The sequence below is a fragment of the Halichoeres trimaculatus genome, unplaced genomic scaffold, assembly GCF_033239565.1.
Source record: "Halichoeres trimaculatus isolate MK-OKI-2021-1 unplaced genomic scaffold, fHalTri1.1 fHalTri1_scaffold_13, whole genome shotgun sequence".
In the NCBI taxonomy this organism is placed as follows: domain Eukaryota; kingdom Metazoa; phylum Chordata; class Actinopteri; order Labriformes; family Labridae; genus Halichoeres; species Halichoeres trimaculatus.
Genome location: NW_027437191.1, coordinates 813,125 through 833,359, shown reverse-complemented (window position 1 = coordinate 833,359; position 20,235 = coordinate 813,125). Strand labels below are relative to the sequence as shown.

Genomic DNA, 20,235 nt, shown 5'->3' with positions numbered 1-20,235 from the left:
AGAGAGGGAAGGGTTCAGGGGACCGTGGTGTTTTGGTGTTTCAGGGCTTAGTTAATTAGTTGGAGGGGAAAGCTGAAGATAAACACAGATTGTCATTCAAGCAGCGGCTGAGCCTTTAAACAGCTGTCCACAGCTGTGAGGGCCTGATCAAATCAAGCTGCTGCTGCACACACAGAGCCGTGCACTGCGGAGGCAGACGCCGCGTCTCTTACTCTTCACGCTGAACAATATGTCGTTTGGCGTCTTCTCTTCTCATTTCACGTTGGTTCCTTTGTTGAGTCGTGCTCATGTTTTTATCCTGAACTGTTTCAAATGATGCTTCTCAGAAAAATCCTAATAGGATATGAATGAACAGCTCGAAACTTTAACTTCATCTAATTAAATATGAAAAAATAAATAAATAAAACGCAAACTAACAAAAAATACACAGTGAGGGTAAAATGCTCTTTCAGTTCACGGGAGGAGTTAGAGCTGGATATGAAATATATTTTAATGTCTGTACATTGACAGTGGGGATGAACACGACCATCAGTGACATGTTAACTTCAGAAAAAAGGTGAAAAAAAGTTCAGTAATAAATGTGTGAATTTGACTCATAGGGAGCTGATTGAACTCAGATAACGTTTGACATCACTTAAAACAGAGTTAAATTTACTCTATGTGTAAAACTATTTAACGCTGTAACTCTTTAAAGAGCTCATCACTAAACTTAGATTAAAATCCACACTTGAAACTGTTTGAATATTCACATTTATCTGTAGAAGTTTACAGTGATTGCATGTATTACCTCTAAGCACAGTGTCATATAATTAGTTTAACAAACCATAACAGTTATAATAAACTGCTGTTAGCATACTGCTAGCCTGCTCAGTGTTAGTTTATTTGACAGCTTACTGTCCAACCAGTATTCATTTGCTATTTACCCAGCCGACACAGTGTGTGACTTATGATGTGAGTCTTATGTCATCTTATGTTTAAATCTATCAGTCATCAAGAGTCTCAGCCATGGAGCAGGAGAAAACTACTGTTTCAGTGATGTGTAGCTGTTCTGTTACACTCCCTGGTTGTATGTAACATTAAAAACTCTTTAAAAGACCAGTTCATGCCCCAGAGCCCTGTTTCCACCAGCTGGTCTGGTTTGTTTCCACAGCCAACCGTGCCTCTTGGTAGGGTGGCGCATAAATTGGTTGCTGATAGCCACATCAGCTACAACGGCATAGGAGTGTACCTGCTAAAAAATCCAATGAAGAAGGAAAAAGTGACACAGTTTGGATTTTACAGCAGTTATACATTGCTTGGTGATGCCATTTTCCAAACAAATAGAAAGTTCTCCTCCAAAAGTCGAATGGAGATTTAAACACCATATGTGTCTGCAGTCTGTCCCTGCTCTGTCCTATTTTTACCAGGCACTGAGCTGTGATGCATAAGTTCAGCGTAGGGAAGATCGAGCGGGACAGGAAGTCATGACCGGAAACTACCTAAAACACTGGTGACTTTCAAAATAAAACATTTGGTTTTATGTTGACTACGACGACAGACAGACTTAATGAGCGGAGCCAGACCAGGAGTCAACAGGTTTTAGGTTTTACAGCCCAACATGAATGAAGAGAGACTGATCAATAGAGTGGGAAGAGCAGGAACTCCTCGGTCTGTGACTCCAGCTGTCTGTCAGTCATAAAGCTTGTCGGACTGAACACAGCCGGTGTGAGTTTACAAATGTAGTCAGCACGCAACAAAACGGTGTTGCACTGCAGATGTATCTGGCTGATTTGAGGCCTTATGTGTTGTTCTTTATTACCGCTGCTACACAGGAAGTGGTGATTCTTTCCACCAATCAGCAGACTGCAGTGTTTTCAGCTCCACCTTCTCGGGCTGGATCAGTATGTCTGGCACCCCAACAAATGGGAACCAAAAAGTGGGACGGTACAGGTCGGTGATTTGGGGAACCTGACCCGGTTTCAGTCAAAAGTACCGAGACAAACTGAACTAAACCACTTGGTTGAAACGGGGCTCATGACTACCGGATCACCTGTTCCACGAGCATTTTTAATACAGCATTTCTACGTTTTCATTGGTTAGAATGGAAATGGTTTGACCCCTCCATGGTTCATGTTTATGTCAAACTCATTGTTTTATTTTCAGTGTTAAACTGATGGCATGTCTCATAGAAACTTGATTTCTTTAAGACTGACCAGAAAAAGAAGCTCTATGTTTGTTTCTGGGTCCTACTTGTGAAATAGTGAATGTCTTGGTGAGCCTGTGAAACAGGTTTTAGTTTGTAGAAGAACAACATTTTAAGGCTGAAAATGCTGAAAGTGAAGGAATAATGGACCCAACCCAGAGAAAGAAGCACTTTTTGTCGCCAAATTGGATTTTCCTGCTAATTTCCTTCCCTTCTAATCATCTTGTGACCCTAAGATTCCTCCCCTGACCCCTTGTTGGGGTTCTGACCCCAGGTTGGGAACCACTGAACTTTGTCCGTGGTAAATGTAAACATGCTCTGCTGATCAGCAGAATAACGAGCTGTTGGAGACGGCCTTTTCTCTGATCTGAGAGGCAGATGATGCTACCCTCCTGGACTAATGAAGTCCGTGTTGTGATGGTGTCTTCATTCTGTCCTTGCCCCTCCCTCCATTGAAGCCGGTAAAGACTCAGACGTGATTGGACTTGTCTTCTAATCTGACTCACATGTTTTTCTGCGTGACTGATACTGATACGGCCTGTGTGTCATTCCAGTGGTCATCATGGATCCACTGTGATGAGTCCTGAATCAGGGTCTGGCTAAATGTTGGTTCATCTCCGTCTCTGGTGACTCATGGATCTACAGTATTTGTACAGTTTAGCCTGCGAGGCAGGAGCGGCCCTGAGCCTCCCGTCCACCCACCCAGAAGACTTCCTCTGCACTCCAGTCAGAGGGGGAAATTTAGCCCAGATGTGACTTCAAACAAAAGAAAAGCTGCAGGGATTGGAGGTGGGATCAGGCCCATCTTTGGCGTGACCCCGAGACCTGCTCCTTCCTGGCATCTGTCTGTTTTTCCCCTCCTCTGTTCTTTCTCTGGTGATCTCTTGTAAGTTCTCGTCTCACGGGTCCTTTTACTTTTCCTCCTAAGCAGCGGGCTGTCTCACATCAGTCAGGGCCGTGTCGTCCTTTCATTGTCTGTGCAGTTACCCAGCGATGTACGACAGGAAAGCCTGTGCAGCTCAACATTTTCTCCAAAAAAGGTGAATTTCATGGTGTTCGCAGAAAAAACACACTCCTCAGCCCCTTACTACCTAAAACAACCATAGTGAAGACTTTTCTCTGTCTGACTGTGTTTTCTCATAGAAATCTGAGAAAAATACTCCAAACATCATGTTTCCAGAAGAAGCTGGAGTGAAGATTTAGCTGGGGAATGATAATACTTTGTGGGGTTATTTTAGGATCACCGCACAACAATCACAAGAGCTTCTTTTTCATCTCTGGCGTAATTAAAGAGAGAGGAACATTTTGTATTTTTGTTCATGACCAATAAATAAAAGACCTCTTTTCTCTTACACAAACGGAGATTTCACCCATTCACCCATTCACACACACACACACACACACACACACACACACACACACACACACACACACACACACACACACACACACACACACACACACACACACACACACACACACACACTCAGAGCCAGAGGTCTATTCTGGTCTATTCCATCTGAAGTCGCTCTAACATCCTGAACCGAGCAGAGATGTGACGGAAACTAGGAGTGACAGCACTTGACCCGGACCCAGTGCTTCCCTTCAGTGCCTAACATTACCATTACTTTCAAGTCACAGAGCGTATGTTCCAGAAACACACACGCAGCCATGCTAACAGCTGTGCTAACGTCAGCATGCTAACACAGCCATGCTAAGTGACAGGCGACCTGTTTGTTTCTCACGCTGTCTGTTGCTCTGAGCGGGACGTTGATGTGAGGAGCGGTTGTGACGTCAGAAAATAACACTGGATTTCTTCAAACCTTATTTTATGGAATAAAAATGTGGTTTGCTCTTTTTCCCAGCCTTTAGGGAAGCTCATCACGTCTCACATGAACACTTTCAACCACTCCGTGACGTCAGTGTCCCTTTTATATTTGAACAGAGGAGGATTAAGGCCATGTTAGATGAAAAAAAGGGAATTTATGAGAGTAGTCCTATAAATTTAAGAGAATGAAGGTGTAAATGTATCAATAACTCATCCACACCTCTCTATAATCACAGCCAGGTAGACTGAAAGAACAAACATGTTTCCCTCTGAACGAGCCATGCTCAGTGCTGGGGAATTGAGCATCTCTTGTTTGAATGAAACGTCTGCAAATTGCAGCACAGATAATAAAAATAAAATCAGATACAGAAAAATGAGGGAGAGGAGCGGCCTCATCAAAATCATTTTACACACATGATCTCGCAACTTTTCGGATCACATTTCTGATATGATAGCCTTTAGCTACAGACTACCACAATGAGATGATTTTCTTAAATTTAGGACATACTTTTGTGAATTAGTGACTTCATTTCTAAGAATAAATAGAGAAGAATAATTCTTTTTTTGTCCACCAAGGTAGGAAATCAAGTTTGGCATACCCGCACAAGAGAAAGACAGCACTGAAATACCAACATTGTCTTACATAAAAAAAAAGAAAAAAAAGAAAACAAAAACTTATATCAGACACAAAATCAAATTAAGTTTAAACTAGATCCAGACAAATAAGTAAAAACATGGCATTAAAACAATTCAGATCATTTTCAAATTTGAGTTGGTATTATTGTAATTTTATCCCAAAGGTTATGAATTTTTTTTTTTAATTTTACAACTTTAAACTGTTGAATTAACAGCCTATTTTTTTCAAATTAACACATTTCTTTTTGTAAATTTCGTTTTTATTCTCATAGATGTATATCTTCTTTTTTCTAAGTGTATAACTGTGTTCTTAATAATTTACAACTCAAATTCTGTGACTTTCCTTGTAAATTTGCAACTTTTTGTATTCTCATAATTTACATCATAAACTCCTTGCAGTTACAGCTTAATTGTTGTAAATTAACGACTACACTGAATTTTTGTTTTTATTCTTCTATACATATATATATATATATATATATATATATATATATATATATATATATATATATATATATATATATATATATATATATATATATATATATATTTTATATAAATATACACACACACACACACACACACTCACACACACATATATGTGTGTGAGTGTGTGTGTGTGTGTGTGTGTGTGTGTGTCGTGTTTTTGTGTGTGTGTGCGTGTGCGTGTGCGTGTGTGTGTGTGTGTGTAAAACTTTATTTTGTAAATTAATGACTGCATTCTTGTTTATTTACAACTTAATACTTAAAAACCTATGACTACATGCTTGTTAATTTGTAACTTTACTCTTGTAATTTTACAACTTTTGTCTTGCAAATTTTTAATTTTATTTTCATAAGTCCATTCCTTTCTTCTCATAAATTTCTGAGACAATTCTCACAAAAAATGAGGAATAAAGAATATCAGCAAAAATAGTTGCTAAAATATAACATATATAAATAAATAAATATACCGTCTACTATATATATTAAGACAAAATTTTAAAACAACTACACGACTAATTACAAAAATAACTTGTAAATATATAACTTGTTAACTTGTGACTTTATTCCTGTAAATGTACTTTAACGTGGCCCTTATCCTCTGTCTTATATTTCTGTTCCTCTTATTGTTTTTCTTTCCGACTCCAGCTCAGGAATGTATAATGCAGTCTGTGAGTATTGGGTTATCAGATAGAGTGTTTCTTCCTTCAGTCCAGGGGTTGAGAAACTTCTAAGTAGAGCAGTTTCTGTTCAGGTCCTCACAGCTCGGGTCCAGTGTTTCCCCAACCAGCAGGGCTTATCCTCCAGGCCTGGTGTCTGAGAGTGGTGCCGTCCTGGTGTAACAGCTAAAGCTGGTTTTGTAACTGACATGAAGCTGTGTGGTTAGGGAGTCTCTACACGTGTGTGCCATGTAAAACTGTTTGCTGAGCTCGCCTAAAACCAAAGTGTTGATGAGGAATGAAGTCAGCCCTTCTGAAGGTGGATGATGGATTGTTTTTCATGGCAGAGAGCAGCACACGTCAGCACAACATGGCCACCACCTATCTCCACGTTGCTAAGCAGTTGTCTGTGCTCCTAAATCTGAGGAGGACGAGGATGACATGGCAGCAGTGTGTCAGGAGCAGCCGTGATCCACAGTCCTTTCTTTCTGTGCTCTCTGCACTCATTTCAAACCTCTCCACCGCTGGGTTTCCTCCTTTTATTCCTCCTTTTATTCCTCCTCTCCCCCTCTCTGCCTGCTCCTCTCCCCGTCTCTCCCTCAGCAGAACTACAGGGGCTTGCTTGTTGTCAAGTCAGTGTTTTTACAGGCTGGCATTAGCACAGGGCAGCATTCAGCCCGGACGCTGCATTCACTCCTCCTCCCTATAATTCACGGGCTCAGAGGACAGCGTGCTGCCTTCGCTGCTGCTCGTGAAATGACCCTGATTTAACATTCACAGCCCTTTGACCAAACGACAGACCGTTTTACTCTTTTTATAAAGGCGACTCGGAGCTCCATTAATACAGCTGGTGTTTTTAAATGTTAGCTATCACGGCCTGTACAGTGCAGGGATGATAAAACACAGCTGAATGCGAGCTTGTTTTCTCAGAAATGATATTTTCTGACTTTAAGGTGGGGAGGAAATGTTGGGTGTACCTCAGATTAGCTGGTTTTGTTTCATTGTGTGGATTAAACTGTGTTCCCTACTCATGTTGTGTTTTTTTCAGGGACTACTTTATGTTCGGTGTATTATTTGTCCCACGTCTGTCAATCATCCGTCTGTGCTCAGGCAAAGCAGCAAAGGCAGTTGAAAAGTGACAGAAATAAAGAATTTTGGTCTCGAGGCTCAGGAGATGGTGCAGTCCTCCTCTTCCTCCCTCCTCTCCCTCCTCTCCCTCCTCTCCCTCCTCTCCCTCGTCTCCTCGCAGCTCGCTCCATGAACAGAATATACAGTATGTTGTTGGCTGACTCGCTCGCTCAGCTGCACAAATATGCATTCCTCTTCTGGGAGCCCTGCTGTGACATTAGATGCATGTAGATTGATAATCAGCGGTGGTAAACATAATTACACCGCCTCGGAAATTAATGAACGCATTGATCGCCCACTCTAAACATTATCAGCAGTTTTTTCTTCTTCTTGGAGCCCCTCAAACCTTTGGGGAGGGCCTGGATCATATCTCTGCTCCAGTGATTTGCAGTGTTACCCTGAATCCCTGCAGTTTGCTCCTACAAAGATCTTGCCAATCCTTGTGGGGAGGTTTGGAAACACTGATGTTGTTGGCACCTTTGAAGTGCCTTTCAGTGTCCAGATGTAAATTTATGTAAGGAGAAATGTGATAAGCTAATGACGTCTCCAGGGACTGGATGGGATATAACCGAGGGATAAACATTCCTGCATATGAGAGGACTTGTTTCCCCTTTGCTCTCCTTTTTACTGCGTTCGGGGGCTGAACAGGAGCAGATGGACAGAGCAGGCTTTGATGTGCTCTGGGGTCATGTGTATCTACAGTTTTATCAAGGTACACAAGCGTGCAGAGTAAATATGCCACGCCAAAACTCTGGGAAGGTCTCTGGGCAGAGCAGAGAAGGGGAATTTCCACTTTGAGATTCAGGCCAGGGTGCAGACTGAAATATTTTGCTGCATTTGTGCAACATAGACCTGACCTATATACAGTTTAACCACAGCAAATGCTAAGATCAGATAGATGGTTTAAACTGTGCTTACATAAGCTCTAAACCTGGGTGTCCTCATACTCTAATCTGATAAAAATATTTCCATGAGTCTGAACAAAGTCACATGAAAATGTGAATAATGGATCCAGGATATTTGCCGAAGCCTCCCCCTTTTTTTAACTCATTTGAGCGTCTGTCATTTCATCCCCATCTGCGCGCCAGAGAAAGACATCCGTTAATGCTGCAGCCACTGGGAGCAGAGCACACCACTGCAAAACACGTCCATCAAGGAGCAAATAAAAATAGGCTGTTTCCTCCAAATTCACTCAATCAATAATTCATGCTGTGCGACAGAAGCTTGATGTATGAAGGAATTAAACGTTGTGGACTGGGCCTCGCAACTGACGTCCATCTCTGGGACGTGGAAGCTGAAATCAAACATGAGAGGCAAACGCTGAGAACGAACACACGCAGAGACGACGTATTAGAGGAGTTTAAACTGCCTGATGGGACTGAACAGCCCTGCTGAAATCATGTGTTGGAGAGTTTATGAGTTAGACACTGTATGTAGGAGCAGGTCTCTGCAGGCCAATGAGCTGCGTTCACACTGTGCAGCAAACCCAGAGGAAAGGATCAAAGGCAGATGTGCAGCTGCTGACCTGAGAGGGTCTGCTGACTCCCCTCTCTGCGCCTCCCTGACCCCACAGCCCAGGCTGGAAACTACAGAGCAGAGCATGGAAACATGACAGGTTGAGGAGTTTTTAAGACACACTGAAATTTGATTTGTCCTCTTGGTTTTCGGGGATAAACATTCCATTTCCTGCTCGGGGACGTACAAATGTAGCAATGCTTTTGTGACTGAATGTATCCCCAAACTTTGAGAAAGATCATATGAGTCCAGTGGTGTAGTATGCTGCACAACGTTGTAATTGGAAATACGAAAGATTTGGGGATTTTGAGACAGAGCCTGTCGAAACTCAAGAGTAAAGTTACAAGAATGAATTTTCAAACCATTAAATGAATAAAATTGTATATTTGTGAGAACAGAGTCATCACTTTGAGTTAACCGGTCTGTTTATGTGTTGTTGGAAAAGCAGCCTGAATAAACACACTTCTGTTTGTCCTCAGGTTTGAACTTTAACTCCACAAACTAACGCTCCTCATTTTGAAGTATTCAGAGTGGGAGCAGATTATAAATGGGCTTGTTTTCATTTTGTTTGTTCAGTTATGGTTGAAATTCTTTATAAGGGTGGAATCCTGTGGCTGGGCAGATGTTTTCACCCAAAGAGGTTTAACAGTTTTTTGACAGCTGTATGCTGAAGCAGCATGGTGCTGGGAGGGTGAACAAAATTCTTTAGTTGTATCAGACAAGCAGAATGTTTGTTACTAAAAAATAAACAGACCGATCATTGGGAGGAGAAAAGAAAACATGCAGTTGCACTTATCTAGAAGGAGCAGCAAACAGCAGTGTGTCAACTATTGTCCAGGTGTAGCGCCTCAGGGGCTTAAAGCATCAGCTTGGCCTCTACATGCAGCTCATCTGGAGCTCATCGCTGCCCAAGACATTGTTCAAGAAAACTGTTAGAAGTAAATTTACAGAAAGGTTCCATTGAGGAAAAAAAAGTGGACACTATGGGCTCTAATTTCGTAAACCAGGCGCAAGCGCAGGCGCACCTGCCCTGCGCGCCGGCCTTTGCCACGCGGACAGGGCATGACCGGCGCACTTTGCAAGTTTCCTGCAGTGCCAAGAGAGGCGCAGTCAAGGCGCAGAGGAGCGCAGCCACGCCTCCCTGCCATGAGCAGGTTTAACACAGCCGAGCGCTGTTTTCACCAATCAAATGAGCGCCTCTCCTTGCCTTTAAATGCGCTGCGGCCAAGGCGCAGTGTCTGATTGGTCTGACTGATCCCTGCCACCGCGGAAAGTGTGCTGGAAAGACCCGCCCCCTATGCTGTGCCACGAAATTGGAGGCCAAAGTGATAATGTCAGAATAATAATAATATGAATAAGAATAATGCAGACTGAAAATTTAAATACAGCCAACTGTTAAAAGAAGAGTCATGAAGGCAGCTAATGTTTGCTAATGTCACATTCACAGGGACAGAGGTTTAGGAATATCAGCTGAGGCTGAGATCAGATCAGACTTAACTGATACCCAGGGGGGATTAGTTTGCATACAGCAAGTGAGAAGTTAAAGGGCAGGGCAGTGAAACACAAAGACAGTACAATAAACCAAGCCAATTTAAACAATGATACAGAAAAATAAAATAAAGTGTGAGAAACTGACGCAGATTTGACAAGTAACAACAACACAACTATTTTTTTTTTCAAAAGTATATATATGAGTGCACGAGTGTGTGTGTGTGTGTGTGTGTGTGTGTGTGTGTGTGTGTGTGTGTGTGTGTGTGTGTGTGTGTGAGCCAAAATTGTAAAATAAAAAAAAAAAAAAAAAGAAAAAATATTAACAAAAGATAATTATTTTTTTAAAAATCAATTGAAACCCTATAACTGTTACTTTTGGGCTCAGCGTTGTTAAATCTTGGGTTTTATCTTTTTTTTTTTTTTTTTTTTTTTACATTTTGGGCTGAGTGGTTTTATTACATTAAAACCAGCCTTTACATTTCAGGATTTATTACATTTTTAAATTATATTTCTGGTTGTATCATATCATATATCGCTAACAGGGCCAGGGTGGGTTTTGTTTTTAGAGCCTGTGTTGGTCTGTGTCTTCTTAAAGCTCCAGGAGCCGCTCCCTAACTGTGAGCCCAGTCTGTGGAGTGTCACTTCCAGGTTGAGCCTGATGAATGTATGGAGGGTGATTGGCTGTTTCGTGAACTCACCAAACGGTACACGCTGGCAAACGTGTGTGAGCGCGCGCGGTTGTGCGCGCGTGGTTGAACAGAGTGGGCAGCGCACGGGGCTCTGCTGAATCAGTGTTAGAGCGAGGGGGCAGTGGAGTCAGATGAAATGACTTTGGCTGAGTCTAAATGCTTCAAATCACCGGGAGAAAGTACGGGAAGCGAGGAGGAGACTTTCCTTTCCACTCGGGGCTAATTACCCTGCTGTAACCTAATTAAAAACACACCCTCGGAAGAGGAGCTGGGGCCAGTGGTCCTCTGAAAATCTTCCTGCAGGCCACAAACATTCGCACTAAACTAAAGCTAATAAGCTTCTCCAGGGACTCTCCGTGACCCCGAGGAGACAGGCGCGCAGAAACGAACCCGGGGAACATTAAAAGACTCTGGCCTGTGGTGATTTTTCATAAGAATGTGACTCCAGGCCGATTTCCTGGATTTTGTGATTAAAATGCAAATGAAAGCGCAGACTCGGTCGCGGGGGGAGCAGGTAGGCCGGGCATATAGCATGTAGGATTGAAGAGCGTGGAGAGACAAACTATTTTCTGCAGTGTGAGGGCAGCAGCAGGGAGGATCTGTGGCTTAGAGCCATCACGGAGCTGCTGGAGGAGATGCATTCTTTATTCTGAGGAGGGGAGGAGTGACAGAGAGAGAGGGAGAGACAGAGGGAGAGGGGTGAACAGAGCACACACGTCGCACTATCAAGTGAATCCATCTAAGAAAACAACTCGCAGGGAGTCCGGCTCGGAGCTGCGTAGGCGCTGAAGGCAGATCTGAGCCCTCGACCGTAGAGCGCGCAGGACGGACGCAGCTGGCCGTCATGGCCCGTGGCGGATCCGGCGGCCGACACTTTGACGAGTGCGTGCTCACCGTTCTCTCAGACTATGGGAGGGAGAAAAGCGGGCTCTTCGATCACCCTGCCGCCACTCTCCGCGCTGCTCATGCGCTGCAGACGGTTTAATCCAAGCGGGGGAGCTCTGTGATCAGCGCCCGGGAGGCAGCTAGAGAGGAAAGGAGGCAAAAAGTGGCGGACAGCGCAGAGCCACACGGGAAAATATGCTGTTCCGACGACTAACCTGGCTCACGCTGATCGGAACTGACTCGCAGCAGCTTTGCCGAACGGAGCTTTACGCACGGAGTTAGAGCAGGAGCGGATGAAGGACGGAGGCTCGGAGGAAGAGGAAAGTTGACCGTGGAAGCTGCTTGTAATGGATAAAGGCTCGACAAAGGTAGAGTGGGTGCGTCTTAATAAGACAGGGGACCGCTGTGGGGACACACTGAGGGGACACGGGTCTGAGGGACGATAAACACTTTTCATTGTGGAGGAATTTTTCATACAGATATCCCTTTCCCCCTCAGAGAGCAGAAACCATGCCCTCACCGAGCATGTCTGCATCCTGACTTAATAAGTTTGACTGTAACGCTGCTGAATGTGTCTCCGTGTTCATGTTTATCTATTTGAAGCAAAAAGCTCTCTGCTCCACATTTCACCCCGGAGAAAACCTGACTTTTTTTTAGGGGGTGGAGGTGGGTAGAGGGGGGGCTTTCTCTCCGTGCACTGCACGGTTTTCAATTCTCCTTTGAAATAATTCATTCAGATGAACAACGCTCTCTGCGCCGGCTTTGAAGTCTACCTGATCCGCCTCTTATCGCCTCTTAAAGACCCTATCCATGTGAAACTTTTAATTGCGTTTCTGTCGCTAAATCCAGTCCTAATCGGATTGTCCTGGCTGCATATCAGAGTGTTCATCTGGCGGTGAGAAACTGTGCTCCCTCATCTGGAAATCAAATAAAAAAAGAAAGAAAAAAACCCACTTTGATTACTCTCCCTCCTTTTTCTCCTCCACCCCTCATTAATCAGGTTTGCTGTTTTTCAGCTGATCATCCCGACTCTTCGCCTGTTTCCAGTGAATATTTGGATTCTCGGTGAGGTTTTATTTATGCAGCTATAATAATCTTGATGCTGCTGCCTTCTGCTGTTGATTCGGCTGCTGTGACAGCACATTTTATCGCCTCCTGCTTGCTTATACCGCTGGAAGCTTATTTGATTAAATTTAGCTCTTTCAATTTAGAAAAGTAGATCACAGATGTGTGTCAGAGAATTGTTTCTGCGTCTCTGCTACAAAGAGCTTGTGCTCGCCAACAGCCACACAGGGGAATTTAAAGCAGCAGGGCTATGGTGTGTTTCCTTTCTTACTTTATTTATTTGACTTCTCTTTCTCCCTTCATGGCTGGCAGATTAAAAAAAAAAACACATAATTTTGTTTTTTAAATATCCAATCTCCCAATGTTTCCATGGCTTCTCTTTTTTTTTTTCCTTGACAAATCTCTCAGGACACCTTAATCAGTGCTCACGGCCATTCCTGTGCTCCACATTTCACCCGGGGTTGTGTGTCATCCAGCATCGACACAGGGTGGAGCTTCAGTTAGGCTGAAAGCCACCGGTGACAAGCGCTGTCTTTCAATCGTGTGAGGGGAGAGGTGTAAAAATGTTTGATGGCTCATAAAACTTGCCATAATGGATGGAGGGGTCTACTGTAAACCAACGGCCTTGTGCTTTACCACAAACCTCTCCATGCTGAGAAATTGCCTGTATCGATCATTTATTGCAGTTGGAGGGCCTAAATTATTTTCCAATCCCATTTCATGTGACAGCTTGTGTTTGTCACTGCGGCCAAAGGAGGAGCTGAGGGTCTCCGTTCCTCGACTGCCTCTCCTTTGTTTCATAACTCTGCGCTCCACAGCCTTAAATCATGACTTGGACGGTGTGTTCAGGACTACCTGAATAACAAGCTCCTCCTCAGGCCAGTGTCAAAACAATCACCTCTGTTGACTGTAAGCGCTGCTGTGTTTGCTCAGGTACCTGCGCCCACAGCTCACAGAGAAACAGACGGCTGTGAGTGAGGCACTGGATTTTCTCCAGGAACATTTCTGAGGATCCATTTTGCTGATGTCTTTATAAATGTCGTCTCTTTTAAGCCTGTTTTCCACGGAGATGGATTTCTGTTGCTCAGAACCTCAGTGGGTCCATGAGTGTGTGTCCTTGCTGTGCTCTATTCCCTCCTTTGATAAAGCAGGAAGGATAAAAGCCGTCTTTATGTCTGCGAAACCGGATGTGCCAGAGCTGGTCTGAATATTTATCAGATGGTTTGACTTTTTTAACCACTGCATAATTTGAAATCAGCATAATTTGAAATCAGCACTGAACGATGTGTTTTGTGACTTTGTCTTGTTGGGAGGGATAGACACTTGGTGCGTGTGTGTGTGTGTGTGTGTGTGTGTGTGTGTGTGTGTGTGTGTGTGTGTGTGTGTGTGTGTGTGTGTGTGTGTATGTGTGTGTGTGTGTGTGTGTGTGTGTGCGTGTTTGTATGTCAAATAAAGAGCCAGAGGAAGAGTGGGGGAACAGAGAGGCCCCCTTTTCCAAGAACAGGCCACCCTTAACTACACTAATCCAGCATTTCTTTGTTTTCCCACAGGTTTCAGGATCCAAATGTCACCCCCCTTGGACTCTGCCCCGGTCGGGGACCAGCAGTGTGTGACGGACAGGCGAGTGGAGCCTGTGGTGGCTCTGTGCTGCATAGTTTCAAATTGGCCCTGGCTGAGCACTGCGAGGAGCAGTGAGTGAAGAGTCCTGCAATGGTCTGACGTCTCAGCATGGATGGAGTCAGTCAGAGGAGCGGCCAGCGCTAATGAGACCATCAGGCTTCAGCTAAGGACTTGCATTTACAGGATTACTCCCCTGTTTTCCTGCTCGTTTCCCAGCTAACTGCGTCGCTTCAGACTCTCCCAGCGGGACTTTTAATGCGTCTGGTTATCAGTGGATATATACGTCATTGTTTTTCTGATCTTCATATTTGTTTTATTCCATCCCACCTCGTTTTTATTTTTGCTTTCCCTTTTCCTGTTTTGTTTTTCAACTATGGAGTTTTTGGCTGGACCTTGGATTAAGGATTGGGCTTCATTCTTGCAGTTTTGGTTGACTGTCATCCTAAGCCTCCAAATGCAGTTCAGGCCGGGCGTTGCCTGCCCAAAGGAGTGTCGTTGCGACAACCAGTTTGTGTACTGCAATGAGCGCAGCCTGACTTCAGTGCCTCTGGGGATTCAGGAAGGCTTCAAAGTTCTCTTCCTACACAACAACCAGATAAACAATGCTGGATTCCCTTTGGAACTTCATAATGTTGCCTCAGTAGAGACTGTGTATCTCTATGGCAACCAGTTGGATGAGTTCCCTATCAATCTGCCCAAAAACACCAGGGTCCTGCATCTCCAGGAGAACAACATCCAGACCATTTCTCGGGCAGCCCTGGCCCAGCTGACCCAGCTAGAGGAGCTGCACCTTGATGATAACTCCATCTCCACGGTGGGGGTGGAAGAGGGGGCCTTTAGGGAAGCCCTGAGCCTCAAACTCCTCTTCCTCACCAAGAACCATCTAAGCAGCGTCCCCATTGGCCTTCCTGAGGACCTAAAAGAGCTGCGGTTGGATGAGAACCGCATTGCTGTCATTGCAGAGGAGGCCTTTCAGAATGTGACACGTCTCCAGCGCCTCCTGCTGGACGGTAACCTGCTGACAGATGAGGGTATTGCACCAGGAACATTCCAGGACCTGTCCAACCTCCGGGAGCTGGCCCTGGGCCGCAATTCTCTCACCTTCCCCCCTCCACTCCTCCCCAGCCAGTCACTGATCAAACTCAGCCTGCAGGAGAACCAGATAGACCAGATCCCTGTGGCGGCCTTTGCTGCCCTAAACAGGCTAGAAAGACTGGATATCTCAAGCAACCAGCTCCAGACTCTTACACAGGGAGTGTTTGATGGCCTTTCCAGTCTGAAGCACCTGATGGTGCGAAACAACCCCTGGCGTTGTGACTGTGGGGTCAAGTGGGTCGTCGTGTGGCTCAAAACGCTACCGTCATCCATCAACGCCCGAGGTTTTGTGTGCCTGAGTCCAGACAAGGTGCGTGGCATGGCAATCAGAGAGCTGACGCTGGACATCATCGAGTGTCCGGTTGATGCTGACCAGCCCCCCTGGCCAACCCTTCGATCCACACCCCCTCCACCACCCACAACCCCCGCTTTCACCACCATGATCTCCACACTCCTCACCACATCCATCCCTTACTACCCCGACTCACCCTCCCCTCCTGTTCCCCCCATCCACAACAACCCCCCTGGTCCCCTGCCTCCATACGAGGATCCCCTTCAGATCTCCTTCCACGTAATCAACTCCACCAACATCGAGGTGAGCTGGGCTTCCTATTACACCGTCACAGCCTACAAGGTGACCTGGGTCAAAAGGGGACAAAGCCACATCAACGAGGGGATGCGGGAAAGAACCGTGAGCGGGGAACGGCGGCATATTAGCCTCACCAACCTGGAGCCCCGCTCTGTGTACCGCATCTGCGTGCATGTTCTGGACACCCTTAACTCTTACAGGCCAGGAGAGGATACTATATGCTCTGAGGCTAGGACCAAGCCTGCTGTGCCCGCTAAGCCCGGCAGAGAGCAAGCTCCTCAGGAGAGCATCAACTCCACCCTGCTGATGGCTGGGATCATTGGTGGGGCGGTGCTCATCATCCTGATCACGCTGCTCAGCCTCTTTTGCTGGCACATGCATAGGAAGAGCCGGTCATCTTCGACCAAGTGGAAATACAACCGCGGTCGGAGAAAAGACGACTACTGCGAGGCTGGAACCAAGAAGGATAACTCTATTCTCGAGATGACAGAGACCAGTTTCCAGATAGTGGCGCTGAACAATGAGCAGCTGCTTAAAGGAGATTTCCGCATTCAGCCCATCTACACGCCCAACGGGGGCATTGGATTTAGAGACTGTCACCTCAGTAACAACAGCATAGCCTACTGCAAGAGCAGCAACGTGCCCAGTACGGAGTTCTGCCACACGTGATGCAGCCACAGCAGCAGCAAAAAGTACATTCACACAAACACTCGATAAACACACATACCAGTCCACGCATAGATCCGCATACACCGTTTGTGTAGACGAAGAAATACATAAGAGTTCTAGTGAAATATAACTGTACTATATATATTTCCAAGTTCTGTCTCCGATGTAATTTATACTGTGGATAATAATGTGGGATTCTCTGCTATCTTTTTTATTCTTAGTAAAGAGATTCAAGTGTTTCTTTTTTATAACCAGCAGGGTTTTGAAAGTTGTTTTAACGGTCAGTACTGTACATGAACATGGATTTGTACAATCACGGCACCCTGGGTGTAGCTTCTGACGGACGCCGTCAGCCCCAGAAACGTCGGGGGGTGGGTGGGGCGCTCAGAGGGCTGGGATCCTTTGCTAACCACAGAAGTAAAATACGGCCTGTGCTTTGAAACACTGCAAACCCTCCCCGGTACAGCAGAACAGTAGTAAAGACAACACGGCACAGGGGAAATCCAAACACTGCTGATTAGAGCGCTGTGGAAATACAGCTCTGGTTCACTGGTGGCATGTGGTGAGAACGAATCGAAGTGCACTTTCTTATTAATGGAAGGGAGGCAGGAAATGAGCAGGGGTGGTGATCCCATGTAAAGGAAGGAGGATGGCTGTGTGGGGGAATGTCACCAGTGCAGTGGAAAAGCGTGAACGGCTGTTCCCAAAGGTGCTTTCACAATAAAAGCATCTTTTTTCTGTTGGTTTACAGTAGAACAAAGGTGGGCTCAGCCAAGGGACACGTTTTGGAAAAGTGAAAAAGGATGTGTCATTTTCAGCACGTTAGTTTGTTGTTCTGAGTCTGGAGCTACTATCATTAACACCAGTTGAAAAAGCAACAAAGCATTATTGTCCCTAATGAGGCGCACAGGCCTGCTGGGACCCCCAGATCCTTTGGAAGAAATACCCTAATTTGTTCTGCTTCTCTGTTTTTTCTCCCCCTGTTTTGGCAAGCAAGGCCACAAGGGGGCAGTTTGTTTCCCTCTGTGTGGAGTGAGGGACGGAGGAACAGAGGGCAACGCAGAAAGAAAGAAAGATGCATGGATCAGTTTACCTCCTTTTCCCCCAGACCCCATTACCCAGCTGACATTACTCCTGCTCAAGCAGCACTGTTCAGAGTATTATTGCTCATCGAGCAGCTTAATGATGTGGAATCATTTAAAACTAACTGTGTTTTCTGTGTTTGGTGACTAAATGATATGGATTTTCACCGCTGTGGTCTAGTATGAGGCTGGAGGAGTCTTTTCCTCCCAGTGTGTGTGTGTGTGTGTGTGTGTGTGTGTGTGTGTGTGTGTGTGTGTGTGTGTTTAGATCATGATGAATTCCCAGCACACACACGCACACAGCTAATTATACACCCACTTATTTTAAACCTTGTCCCGGCGTTCATTAGGCGAGCTGATGAATTAGGAAACCACGACAATAAGATGGCAGCTCGCCCGTGATCCTAACAATGCTGCGCACTTTGGACCAAGCAGCTCATCAGCCGTCTCATCGTTTATCCTTTTGTTTACGTCTGATGAGGCTGTCTGCTTCTTCTACGGCCACCTGAACAATGCACCTTCTCACGCCACAGTGACTCTCACCCTGTCTGCCGTCATTTTCTGTCTCACTTTCCCCGTTTGCTCTCTGCACGAGCTCAATTAAAGCTCCTTCCCTGCTCCTCAGCTCACGGGCCGCGGTGGCATCTTTTAGCATGCGAGTTTCCAGTCAGAAGACTCCATTATGCTCATGTCCTTTAGAAGACTTTATTTGATTTGACAAGATTTTTTTTTTTTTTTTTTTTTTTTTTGAGGGGCCAAGCTTTAAGAATTCCTACCGCTGACCCTCCTGCTCCTTTCCCCCTCTCTCTTCTTAATCCTCCACCAAAAAAGGGAGAAAATATGTGGACTTTATTTTCACTTGGCTGCATGGAGCGCATGCTGGGAGAAGTAGCGTGTGTTAACTCTTTCTTTTCCTAAGCACAAGTAGAAAACCTCCACAAAAACAGGATGGAAATCTCTTTTAAAAAGTTTATCTCTTTAAAAAAGGGTTCAAAAGGCTTTCACTTGGATTATTCCTGAGCTCTGAGATTATCTCTGAGAGGATTCACCTCAGAATATCTTAAAGTAGCTGCACTTATTGTAATTCCTGCTATTGCTCAGATTATAATCCCGTTGGAGCTCACTTTAATTTGAGGTGATGCACAAACACAGCCCTGATGTTGAGTCTGTTTGGAAAAGACAAGAACTGATGAACTGGAGTTGTTTTGTGGCACATCAGGCGTTGAAACGTACTGAGATGGCTGCCATGTTTGTTTGATACAAAGTTGGGAATTTTAGTGAGGCGACTGTTTGGCTCAGTTTCTCGCTAAGGGGAAAACAGGAAGCTTTGGTCAACTGTCGTGTTTGTATGGTTAATATAAAGCCACCACTCATATGGAGCTTAGCTTAGCTTAGCATAAAGATGAAGATTTAAAAGTAGGCGACACCTGAATTGAAGATCACAGTGTGTGCTTTTAACACGTCACATGAGTTAATTACCGTAAAATCTGGAGTATGAGTTGCACTTTAAAACCTATTTGTTTTTCATCTGAAGTGGTATTAAATCCAGGAGAGGGCGCTCTCATCTTGCTGAAACTATGTCACAGTGGCTACTCTGCTTGAGCTAGCAGTGTGCAAAGTCGATCTTTGTGCGGAAAACAAGTACCACTAGAAACTAGAAAGAGTAAATGCCTATTTCTCCTCCCTTTATTCACAAAAATGTATGCATCCTTTGCTATCAGTGTTACTGCCACTGCTCTCAAACTCCTGTGCGTCCTTTTCGCTGCTATGCTGTTAACCAATACATCCCCCGGGGGGGAGAAAAGTTTCTTGTATTAAGACATTATTCTAGTTTCAAGCAAATTTTCCCACAAATTTTCCTTGTTCCTTGACAGATTTTTTTTAACTCATTACAAGCAATTCAGACCTCATTTTTGTCTTTAAATAAGTTGAAAAAAGAAAATTTTCTGGACTGACCAGTTGAATGTGGCTCATATCAAGCGTAATTAGACAATTTTACTTAAAATAAGACAAAAACACTTCATAAGATTTCAGTTTTTTTTTGCAGTGTGTTAAATACATTGCTATTGATATTTCTTCTTCATGTCTCAGTGGAGCTATGTATTGGGTGGTAACAGCAACACTGCCCCCACGGTTTTCTAGTGGCACTACTACTTTGGTTCATATCCATAAGATTTAAGAAAATGTGTAGAAATATGGATGAAATAAACGCAGAGCACAGGCAGAATGCTCTGTCTGGATCCTGAGCCGTATTTGAGTTTTAGCATAAATGGGCTTTTGCACCGCATCGAAGAAGCTTCACATATATATATATATATATATATATATATATATATATATATATATATATATATATATATATATATATATATATATATATATATATTATAACTATAGATACTGATATATTGAAATCCCTTTTCCTCTGAGAGAACTCCAAAAACTGACTGTGTCTTATTTTTTTTAAAACAGATGTGACTTATATTTCAGATTTTATGGTAGTTAGAGTCAAAAAAAAAAAAAGGAAACAGAGAACAAAGCGAGCTGAGCTGTTTTGGCATTTTGGTAAATATGCAGCATTGTATGCTAAGTTTAGCATTAAGTTTTAAGATGAGTGCA

At 44.4% G+C, this 20,235-nt stretch overlaps 1 protein-coding gene across 1 annotated transcript; it reads left to right on the top strand.

The window, feature by feature from the left end:
• The first annotated feature begins 11,247 nt into the window (after window positions 1-11,247).
• On the top strand, window positions 11,248-19,963 carry flrt2 (fibronectin leucine rich transmembrane protein 2). The gene is made up of 2 exons (XM_074685219.1): window positions 11,248-11,864; window positions 14,112-19,963. Exon 2 carries the CDS (start codon window positions 14,555-14,557, stop codon window positions 16,532-16,534), a length of 1,980 nt encoding a protein of 659 aa, XP_074541320.1. The 5' UTR covers window positions 11,248-11,864; window positions 14,112-14,554; the 3' UTR covers window positions 16,535-19,963.
• The last annotated feature ends 272 nt before the right edge of the window (window positions 19,964-20,235 follow it).

What these genes read in the sequence shown, in the direction of transcription:
- flrt2 (XM_074685219.1), top strand. Translation starts at nt 14,555, where the DNA reads ATGGAGTTTTTGGCTGGACCTTGGATTAAGGATTGGGCTTCATTCTTG.